Source organism: Festucalex cinctus, chromosome 11 (genome assembly GCF_051991245.1).
Source record: "Festucalex cinctus isolate MCC-2025b chromosome 11, RoL_Fcin_1.0, whole genome shotgun sequence".
Taxonomy (NCBI): Eukaryota; Metazoa; Chordata; class Actinopteri; order Syngnathiformes; family Syngnathidae; genus Festucalex; species Festucalex cinctus.
In genome coordinates, this window is record NC_135421.1 from 18,944,233 (window position 1) to 18,956,024 (window position 11,792).

The following is an 11,792-nucleotide window of genomic DNA, read 5'->3' on the forward strand; positions in this document are numbered from 1 at the left end:
ATAATTAGCCTTGACGTGGCCTGATATTATCCTATCGGTGCCCCGTTCATTCACTCTGACGACGACGTGATGAAAAAAAAAAAAAGGTAATGTTTGGGTTCAATGGAGGACAAATGTGACCCATGAAAGCTGCGGGTCATGGGAAGTTGCAGCGCTTGGCTTGAGCGAATAGGAAGGCTGCAAACAAGGTCCTGTGCGGAGGATGTTTGCGAAACGGCCTCCACCGCCGACACCACAGCAAAGAGCGCCACTCAGTCGGCAAGCGCCGTACGTCCTGGCCCACGTCATGGCAAGCGCATCAGCGGCAGTCCGCGGAGTGTGCGTGCGTTTATGAGGCAAAAGTGGGAAGCAAAAAGGAGCATGTTGGTGGCTTGATTACTTTTGAAGATGGCAATCAAGTCGGCTTCGCTCTGTGCTTTATTGCGTTTGATGTCTGATGAAGCAACTGCTTTTGAAAATGTTACCATCAGCACTAATGACACCATCTACTACAGTCACAGACTGTACTTAAAAAAACAAACACCTTTTGTCACATTTGTCAACATAAACAGAAGGTGTGACTGATGAAGTGTCAGTCATTTGTCGTGCGCTTGTGGGAACACTAATGTAGCTGGCAGAAGATTTGTTGACACTACGGCCGAAAATCCACTGTAGCAAAATCTATATTTAAAAAAAAACAAAAAACATACATACACACATATACATATATATATATATATATATATATATATATATATATATACATATATATATATATATATATATATATATATATACATATATACACACACACACACACTTCAGCGGCTAGCGCTATCCAGTCATGTATTCAGATCAGTGGTACTAACACACAATGTAAAATGGCAGACGAGCTAACAAAACTAGCGTCAACGCTGCGGTTGTTACGACAGACGGAAATGAGCTTTCTGCTAAATCTGATGCAAGCATCTCTTTTATTTTGATATGAAATAATAATTCTTATTATTATCCCCTTAAACTTATATTTGAACCCAAATTGTAGCAACATATGTAGACAGAGCATAAACTCACAGAGATATCTTCTGCGAAAAAAGACAAATATGCTAGTAAACTGTCATAGCTCTATATTTATTTTTACTGCCTCCTAATGGCCAAGGTGCATACAACAGAGGGAGCGGCACAATACCCATTGAATTATCGTGATGCACAAATTGTTTAAATTAAATGTATATTGTATTTGAGTAATATTACTGTATGGTTTTTATAAAATATATTACTGCTTAGTATTGTTTTTCTGATTTTTTTTTCATTTGCTTTGTTTCAAAAGGGAAAGTTGACCTGCAAATCGACTTTTGTATATGCATTACTTCCTCCTCACTGCTGCTTTCTTGACGTGGTATTTGTCTCTTGCTTTTACTAGCTCTCATTTATTTAGGTGGCAAGAAAAACATGTGGAAGTGTTCGGTCACCGTTCAAGATGGGGCAGCGGCGCAACGGCAACTGCGAGCGCTTGTGGCGCCGGACCACAAGGCACACACGCGGGCGCGGGGAACGCACACACATTACACGCGTGCAAAATGTTTGACTTGATACCGTGGAAACGGCCCATGTTTGGTCGCCTCGCTCTTTAATTGTGGCCGAATGGCTTTCAGATGTTCCCGCGCGACCGATCACTCGGGGCCCCGCTCGCCCGGCCCCGTCATGTCCTCCCAAACCACATCAAGTGGGGGAGGCCTGACGCGGAACGATAGCGGGGGTTTGAAGTCCACCTGGGGGTGCAAACGCAACAGCCACATGAGCAGCTGTTTTGATGCTTGTTGTAGAATCCAAAAGAATGGACTTGAAATGAGGTGTTTTCAGTTGTGATGTCGTGGTTAACATAGCTGCCCTTCACACATTTTGTTTAGATTGCAATATGTGGTGGTTGTGCACTGTATGGGAGGACTGGGTGCAGATGTCAAACAGCTTATGAATTTAATTTTATTTTTATTTCAAGTAATGAAATAGTTTATATTATTATTATTATTATAAATAGTAGTGACCGTAACTATTATGGTGTACTGAGTGTAGATGTGAAACCTTTTGTATAATTTAGTTTTTTCTCCTAAAGCTAAACAAAATGATAAAAATATTAATTTGCTATTAAAAAAGGTGTTTTTCTTATGTTTTGTAACTTTTTTTGTAATTTCCTGCTTTTATTCATTAATTTTATTTTCATTTTTAATTTATTTTATTTATTTGTTTGTTTATTTATTTTTACAGCAGTTTGTTGACCATTCTGGGGACACTGAGCACACATGATTTTATATTTATGTTTTTTCCTTTATTTCAATTTGATTCTATTTTGATAGCATGATTTTGAAGTTTTATTTTAAATTGTAGCAAGTGTTTTTTTTTATTTTGATTCTTTTTACATTTTTAAATGTATTTTTATTTTTAAATTTTGATTTGATTTGACATTTTTTATTTTTAAGGTTATGTTAAATATTGTAATTTATTTCAAGATCGTTATGGGGTAGTGAAAACATATGAAAGATTTTATACTATACATTTTAATTGTTAAATTGGATAATATTCACTAAACTATCCTGTATAATGACAACCAATTGTTTTATTTTTTTTCTCCTAAAGCTAAACAAAATGATAAAATATTTACTGTAAAAAAAAAATAAAAAAAATTTTTATGTTTTGTAACTGTAATTTCCTGTTTTTATTCATTAATTTTATTTTCATTTTAAATTTATTTTTGTATTTTTTTACAGCAATTTGTTGAGCATTCTGGGAGCACACATGAAATTTGTTTATATTTATGTTTTTTTTATTTATTTCAGTTTGATTCTATTTTGAGACCATGATTTTGGAAGTTTTATTTTAAATTGTAGCAAGTATTTTTTTTATTTTGATTCTTTTTACATTTTTCAATTTATTTTCAAATTTTTGTTAATTAGTGTAATTTTTTTCAAGATCGTTATGGTGTAGTGAAAATAGATATGAAACATTTTATACTAAAAAAAATTATTGTGAAATTGGATAATATTCAGTACACTATACTGTATAATTTGTGTAATGACAACAAATTGTTTTGGTGTTATATTGATCATTATGAGGAGGGTGACGCTAACCTAGATGTGAAATATCTTGTGTAAAAAAATTTACCTTTGATGTAATTATTTCATTTTTGAAACAATGCGTACAGCAAAATATCAACCATACAGATGCAAAAGATTGTCTTCTATACATTTAATAACCCGTAGGCGTTATTGTGACCCGTTTTGGGCTTTTGATGGTTCTGACCAAGTCATTTCAAAATAAGATAATGCCCAGGGGTTTTAAATGTTACAGTATTGAAAATGTACAATATTTTCCTTCCCTTTTAATGTTGCAGCAAACAGTAGCCGCATGGCGCCTTTTCCCTGCCATGTTTGGATTTGTGATGGGACTTGACAACAAATAACTACTTTGGCAACTTCTTCATCTCCCTTTAATGAAAAGTGTCCAGCACATATTCTGCGCACCTGTTGAAGAGATGGGAGCGAGTGTGGGCGTTGCGCAAGCCGCATTCCAGTAATAGAGCCCTTTTGGTTGCTTTGATTTGTTTTCCTTGGCTGACTCTTCACCCCCTGGGTGTGCACTCGGCTGCGGCATGTGCTCCAGAGAGGGGAGCAACCGAGACCGAGACGGACATTTGGGGATACTGTACTGCCCTCTGCCGACCAACATTAAAATTCACCGTTTCATTTTCATTTCATTTACTCACGTTCAATTGTATGACTAGCGACAGGTGAATACACAGTTTACTTATGTATCTTCTGCCATCTAGTGGAAGACTATTGAATTATTCTGCTTGTCATGATATCAGCTGTACATTGGGCCCCTAATCTCACAGCTCAGAAAAATAAAACAGTCAGTAGCTAGATGGGATTGTAAAAAAAAGTCTCAACAGATATTGAAATCATTTCATTTCTGTCTGTTTGGCGCATCTTTGTTGTCGTGTGGTTGGGCGAAGGATTCATGCGACACGTCGTGAAGCAACTGGATCGCATTTATTTTCCGTTCTGCGTCTTCCAACATAAACAAGCTAGTGCACGGACACCTTTTCACTTCCGGTTAGGCCTTTCAAAATAAAATACCACTTACTGAAACAGATTACGGCACAAAATTGTTTAGCCTTAATGAATTCAAATAGTTTTAAAAGTCGATGGTAAAACCTTCAGTTGAAATGTATCCAGAAAAGATCCCAGTTTAAACCAAGAGCAAAAACATCTGCTGTGCATGTTGCATGATCATATCAAGAGGTTAATGTTGAACACTCATCCTCGCGTGAGTCTCTTCTTTTCTGGCCCGACGGAGGATCAAAGCCTCCATGTTCAAAAATAAATAAATAAAAAATGTTTGCGTCAACACTGTGAGATTGACAAACACCTTTCGGATTAACTTGAACTGAGCTAATTAAATTCTCACGAATAACGAGAAAATAATGTAATTTCCAATTAAGAATTTCAAATGTGGAAGTTAAAATGGCTGTCATGTGTTTTTGTTTCTACGTGATCGATTTTTAAAGTTTAGTGCTGATCAAGACCTCTAAAATCTAATCAAATACAAACATGGCCGACAGAGGTCGCTAAACTACAATACGCAACATTCGGTCGTATTTTGGTGCATGGTAAAACGACCAATATGGTTGTTATTGTTGGAGGACTTGTTGGGAGTTGAAATGACAGTGCAGTATTGAATGGAATGGAGTGAGCGTTTCAAAGTGAAGACAAGCGCGCCCTCTTGTGGTAATTAAAGGAATATGCCCAAATGCCTTACAAACAAAAGACTGTTAATTTACTTTAATTCAACTTAACTGCCATTTGAATGCTCACATAGCTAAATATAGAAATATGAAATCAAAACATTGGCGATAACAATAGTACATTTTTTTGTAGGGCGCTTTTATGAGGTTCTGCCAGGAATAAAAGCATGAAATTAGAGACAGAAATAAATTCGGTCTACCGTAGGTGAGGCAATTGCTAGGTGATGAACACAAAAGTGGAGCAGGTGCATTTTGAGGCGTAGTTTAAAAGATGGGAGGCTAGATAGACTTACACGTACACATTTGAGGCGATGTACAATGATGACTGCTTGCTTGAGTGTGTCCGTCTGCCTCCGGGTTGCTCCAGATAAGAGCATCAAAGCTTTTCTATAGCTTATCGCCCCTTGTTCTAATTATAGCAGTGAGTCTGCAGGCTGCTGTAACGTGAGAGGAAAGGCCTGCATCCAATCACTACACTGTGCCGACGTCCAACTACGCTACGATGCTACACTTCCGCCAAACTCAAAAAGTTGACTTTGAGCTTTGGATTTGACTGCCCTCTACTACTTATAGCTGGTAACTGCAAGTGGATTTGCACGATAGCATAAAATATCTCGAATAACTTCAAGTTGAGAATAAGATCTTTACTTAGCACTAATGTTAATCTGTATTATTGCACCGTTTACATATAAAGTTGATGTATGAGTTTATGTTCATGTCTGCAGCTGTCCCTTGCTACAAGGCCAATTTCTTTTCAAAGGATAAAGCGAAACCTTCAGTGGCACTGAAAGGCCACCAGATGGCAGACTTGCAGCAGGAAAATCAGAATGCGGAAGCTGCTAAACAGCCTCAAGGATATCAGCGAATATATGCACACCGCAGCTAAAAATGATCATCTTCCCATTTCCATTCAGCTCAGTCAGCAATGCGTGTGGATAACTCAGACATTATCATGTAGATGAGAAGACTGGCTTGTCAGCATGTGCTCAAATGACTGCATGCATACATTATTTCAATTGTGGGGGTGGAAGCACAGAGCGGAGGCTTGTCAGTGCACCAGCTACAGTACGTCTCAAATGAATCATTTTTACTTTATTATTTATGGTGGCTTGCCGTCATTTATCAGTTGGTCTCTCTATGGTTCGGGTTATATAATTAGACACAATTAAAAAGACACTGGGCTGCACGGTGGATGACTGGTTAGCACGCGTCCGCCTCCCAGTTCTGAGGACTCCGGTTCGAGTCCAGGCTCCGGCCTTCCTGGGTGGAGTTTGCATGTTCTCCCCGTGCCTGTGTGGGTCTTCTCCGGGTACTCCGGTCTCCTCCCACATTCCTAAAGACATGCATGGCAGGTTGATTGGGTGCTCCAAATTGTCCCTTGGTGTGCTTGTGAGTGTGGATGGTTGTCCGTCTCTGTGTGCCCTGCGATTGGCTGGCGACCAGTCCAGGGTGTACCCCGCCCACTGCCCAAAGCCAGCCGAGATAGGCTCCAGCACCCCCCGCGACCCTTGTGAGGAATAAGCAGTCAAGAAAATGGATGGATGGATAAAAAGAGACTGTCGCTTAAACCCATTAGGAGGCTTCACATTAACGTAAACAAAGCACTGATCAATTATACATACAGCAGAAACGCACATATAGTGGCATTTGTAAATAAACCTTATTTTAATTATTTTCCTACATTTATTGTAATGAACAAAAGTAATTTGAATATTTAAATGTTTTAATTTATAGTACTTTTTTATGTTAAAATGTACTCTTGCAGTCCAGATAGGTTAAAACTGGCACTTTATATACAACATTAAAAAAAAAATAGATAAAATGAAATAATTATAGATTTTTTTTTATTATTTTTTTTGCCATATCAGCCAGAGCTAAAACCATAGGAGAAAACGGGCAGAGTACAGTGACGTGTCCTCTTATATGCTGAGTTTGTAATGACTCCAAGAGGGTCAAGTTTAGCGAGGGTAGTGGAACAAGCTCACACCTGTTCAGAGGGTGAAGTGTGACTTCACATTCTTGATGACCTCTCATGTGCTGCTGGCAGGATGAAGAAACCAAAAAGGTAAGTTCCGGCACAAGGTATATGCTAGTCAAAATAGAATATTCACAGTTTGTTCTGCTCAAAGCTAGTTACAGCTTCCTAATGAACAAATAATGACATCATACGTCCTTTCCACCTTTTTGCTTCATCTCAGCGCCACATTGAGAATATGCATTATGCTCGCTCACATCCCCCTTGTGGGTTTTTGTCTGACTGTGATGAAAGAGTCGTCGGTCCTCTGTTCCCAGGTTGGTGCGTGTTTGATGTGCGAACACGTGCGGCCGATTCAAACGGGCTTGTGTGAAACGGGACATCTTTTCGTTTTATCATCTACAGTTCGTACAGGGTGTTTTGTTTTGTTTTGTTTTTTTAATTGGTTATTTTTTGTAATTTAAGAGTGGCCAGAGAAAATGATTAGTACAGTTGCTAATTGTCCCAGGTATCATTGAGAAGTAAGCACACGTAGGGACAATTCGGAGCGCCAATTAACCTTCCATGCATGTCTTTGGAATGTGGGAGGAGACCGGAGTACCCGGAGAAGACCCACGCAGGCACGGGGAGAACATGCAAACTCCACCCAGGAAGGCCGGAGCCCGGACTCGGACTGCGACCTCAGCCTGGGAGGCAGACGTGCTAACCAATCACCCACCATGCCGCCCTCAATATGATCATAAAAAAAAAAATCAAAGATGATCAAAATGACTTATTCAAATAAATTGCTGTGGACAATAAAAACATACAAACCAAACCAAACTCCTTGACTAGGATTTGGGGCTAGCTAACATGTTTCTAGCAGCCCGTTTTGTTTTGCTGAATGAATTGAAGTGGAAGTCCGTTTTAAGATGTTGCATCTATTTCCAGATTATCTGAATGGAAAGTGTCAGTGGGTGGCTACGTAATTTCGCAGAGTTGCCTGTTGCTAATTGGATTGGCCCTGGAGTGCCCTGAGACTTGCATGTCAGATTAAAGACTGCCTACTAGTACACGGAATCCCGATTGGCGGAAACCATTCAAGATTTTGACTGAAAGGCCGGACAGAATTGCTTAAGATGAATAACATGGTCAGAATTATAAACATGGACAACTGCATACTTCTTCCTAACAATAACACAAGTGAAGTGCAACAGTAATCATATTAATACTAATATTAAAGTAATGACTTTCCTGTCTAATGTTGTCAATTCAGCACTCAACTGCGTACCTAATGAAGTGACTGGACAATGTTTATACTGCAACTGGGTACTTTTTAAGCACCCATTCTTAGTGGTTCAAACAACCATTATCAAATGAGAATCTAGCTCATGAATAATAACTGCATACAGTAGAATTGGGGATGCTATATAGAACTGTTAGCTTTAAAATAAGTAACAAATAACAAGGCAAGGCAAGTTTATTTGTATAGCACCTTTCATACACAAGGCAACTCAATGTGCGTTACACAAGGAAAGACAACACATAAGCATCAAGAAACAGTAGTTGACATTCAGAGAAAGAAAAATAAATGAAAATAGGTTACAAAATTTACTAAAAAGCACATACAATAACAATCTGAAAACATTATTCAACAAACTTTAAAACATTTCACATAAGGAAGTTTAAAATAAAAAAATAAAAACACTTAAAGCTGTTTAAAAAGTCCCTAATCAAAGGTCTAAGAAAAAAGCAAAGTTTTTAACCTGGCTGACTTCACTTCTGTTGGTAGCCTATTCCATCTGTGTGCAGCATAATAGCTAAATGCAGCTTCACCATGTTTGCTTCGATAACAGTGGTGCTATAGAGCCAAATGCAATCCGATACACATTTATTTAGTTTTATTTTATTTTTATCCTTAACGTCATCCTATTATGACAAAAGGGGAACAAAATAGTCTGGTAATTAGCCTCAGGGCAAAGATAGAGCAGGAGCTGAAAGAGTGCAGGTCACGACCGCTGGATTGAGGCGATCAGTGGCACTTGAGTCCACTGGGTGATTGGATCAGTCAGCGGCTCTCCGATTGGCTGCCCGCCACGTCAATCAAGAGGCTGCGCCATGGTGATTGGTCCCGATCCAGACTGCTCGCGGTGTGTGCAACCATCGGACGCAGTCTTCGTCAAACGTTCTCAAGTGGACTTTTACATCGCTTCGGAAGCGACGTTCGAGCGTGTTCATGGATTCTACCACGTCGTCGTGATCCTTCCCCGCCGCCTCTCCGCGCTTTTTTGTTCGTCAAAGAACGCCGCAGCGGAAGCATCATCTCTCCCCTGCAGTGACCTCCGCGTCTTCTCTCTCTTCTCCTCCGCAGTCATGGGCACCGTGCTCTCCATCTCCCCCGCCACCAAGAAGGCGATAGACAGCGACGTGTCGTGCGAAGCCACCTGCAAGGGCGACAAGAGCCTCAAGCGGCCGTCCATGTTCGTGTCGCTGTCGTGGAAGAAGCTCGTGGCCAGCTCGGCTAAGAAGAGCGCCAAGAAGGTGACCCCGAATCCCAACCCGAACCCACCTCAGGTGGTCCAGCGCAACAACGAGAACATCCGGAAAAGCCTTCAAAGCGAGGAGCGCAAGCAGCGAGCCCCCATACCGGTCCCGGTTCCCACGGTACCCACGCAGAACAACAACAAGCCGGTACCGGCGGCGGCGGCGGCGGTGCAGAAGCAAGGCAGCAGCCCGTCTGTGGTGTCCCCGCGGCGGATAGTGATCCAAGCGTCCACCGGGGAGCTGCTGCGCTGCTTGGGGGACTTCGTGTGCCGCCGCTGCTACAAGCTGAAGGAGTTAAACAGCGGCGAGGTGATCCTGTGGTTCCGCAACATCGACCGGACTCTGCTGCTGCAAGGCTGGCAGGACCAGGGCTTCATCACGCCGGCCAACGTGGTCTTCGTGTACCTGCTGTGCGAGGCCACCCTGGAGGAGGACGTGGCCAGCGCGGCCGAGCTGCAGGGCGCCTTCCAGACCTGCTTGTACCTGGCCTACTCCTACATGGGCAACGAGATCTCCTACCCGCTCAAGCCGTTCATGATCGAGGCCAACAAGGACGTGTTCTGGGAGACCTCGCTGGGCATCATCGAGCGGCTCAGCGGCAAAATGCTGCGGCTCAACGCGGACCCGCATTTTTTCACGGAGGTCTTCCAGGACCTGAAGAGCCAGCGGGACTGCAGCGAGGCCAACCTGGACCGCTGACCGCACATGCGGGCTACCGGAAAATATGAATGCGAATTGAAAAAATAAATACAAATCACAGAAGGGCGGCTTTGAATGTAAAAAGGCCAATCCTCACTGGCTGGATATCGCTAAGAGCAATGCGGCATTATAGTGCGTTTAGACAAGCAGGAAAATTAACTACTCATGCATGCCACCGATGGTGTATTGTGTTCTTTTTGTTCAGTTTCAAACGACATTGAAGCGCTAATGTCATTCATAATTAGGGCGCAGAGTGCTCGAGGTCCAGAATAGCGCAAACGCCGGAGCTGTCCAAGGTACTGACCTCTGCATTCCTCCCCACCCCCCATGCTACAGTGGGGCCTTGAGATACGAGCTTAATTCCTACCATCACCATGCTCCCAACTCAAAACATCCGCTTCTCACATCATCTTTCCCCAATGAAATTATGTTCAAGTAGCCATTGACTATAAGGTAACAATACAGTGATTAAAAAAATAAAAAAATAAAAAATCAACCACATTTTCAGCACGGTATGCTTATTAAATCATTTTCAGTTAGCAGTCAGGAGGACAATACACATATTGATTGATATTTCCTTTTGGATCTTAGAATAGAATCTTAAAACGTTCAAGAGCCACCACATCTGCATGGCTATTTTCATACATAGTAGACATTTGAAAGATAAGATGGGAGGATTTCATCCAAACAAGCTAGCCGAGGTCTGTTTTATATTGCATTTGATTGTCTTTATATACAGTGGAGCCTTGAGATACAAGTTTAATTTGTTCCGTGACCGCACTCAACTCAAATCATCATTGCCCATCAAAACAACTGCAAATCTAATAACATTTGCGCTCCATAACCTGCTAACGTGGAAGAAGATAGCAAAAAAACAAAAACGAAGCTGTACCTAAAATTTTGTCCCTGCTTCTTCTGTGTGGTTTAATTGCAGTTGGCCAACCGAAATAAAGGCGCTATAGCGCCACCAACTGAAGGTTATCAGCTTGAATAGTTGGTGTCGGAATATTTATTATAAAAGTTTACTGCCGCCATCTAATGGTGGGGGACTGAAGCTTACTGTCAAATATTTGCTTGTAAAAATCAGCCAAGCATTTCAACAAACTTGTAAGTCAAGGCGCTTGTATCTTAAGGCACCACTGTATTGAGAGGAATGTATTTTTTGTTGTTTTCCAAGAAAATACTTGGACAATCTCATACGTGCCAACTGTTACATTGTCTTTGCCTGCTATACGATATTGTTTACCTCGTTCATATTTTATTTGTGGGCCAAGCGTAAACAAAAACACACAGAATGTTTTTCTTTTTGGACACTGACAATATGTAAATAGTGAATGTGAATTTTGACTGTTGTATCATTTGCACATTTAAATTATCACATGGCTCTGAGAGCGACTTTATACACGGACAACAAACAGTAGCTTGGTATCATCATCGTGTATTACGCTCATCATCATCATCATCATTTGTATGATGTCGTGTTGTGGAGTGGAATGTCATGCTGCTATTTTTGCACACTCATCAACAAAACTTGGATGTTTTTGCACATGATTCGTGGTCACGTACCAAAAATTCCGCCCAGCCGCTGGATTACTTGCCATTAATTTATGAAATCTGCAGCTATGAATTAAGGACGATCATCTGTGAACTCCGTATTTTTGTACAGCTCATTTTTCCAATATCGGACTGGAAAATGTCAGTACACGCTGGTAGTGAAGCGCAAGTCAATCCTTTCTCGCTACATGTTTATACAGTAAATGGTCAGTGCAGTCATTGTTTATGGTGACCAGGGTGAAATAAATCCTTTCAAAGATCGTG

The 11,792-nt window shown here is 40.9% G+C and overlaps 1 protein-coding gene and 1 long non-coding RNA gene across 2 annotated transcripts in view; one reads left to right on the plus strand and one right to left on the minus strand.

The window, feature by feature from the left end:
* Positions 1 to 5,419, minus strand: part of LOC144030157 (uncharacterized) — a 50,980-nt gene extending 45,561 nt beyond the window's left edge. The window contains exon 1 of the long non-coding RNA XR_013287208.1: positions 5,071 to 5,419. This is a non-coding gene — a long non-coding RNA (uncharacterized LOC144030157). The remainder of the gene's footprint in view (positions 1 to 5,070) is intronic.
* A 3,415-nt stretch (positions 5,420 to 8,834) lies between these two features.
* cdk5r2b (cyclin dependent kinase 5, regulatory subunit 2b (p39)) lies at positions 8,835 to 11,792 on the plus strand. Its single transcript, XM_077537576.1, has one exon. It carries the CDS (start codon positions 8,850 to 8,852, stop codon positions 9,972 to 9,974), a length of 1,125 nt encoding a protein of 374 aa, XP_077393702.1. The 5' UTR covers positions 8,835 to 8,849; the 3' UTR covers positions 9,975 to 11,792.

Bases quoted from the DNA above. Each gene is read 5' to 3' on its own strand.
- cdk5r2b (XM_077537576.1), top strand. From the start codon at position 8,850: ATGGTGATTGGTCCCGATCCAGACTGCTCGCGGTGTGTGCAACCATCG.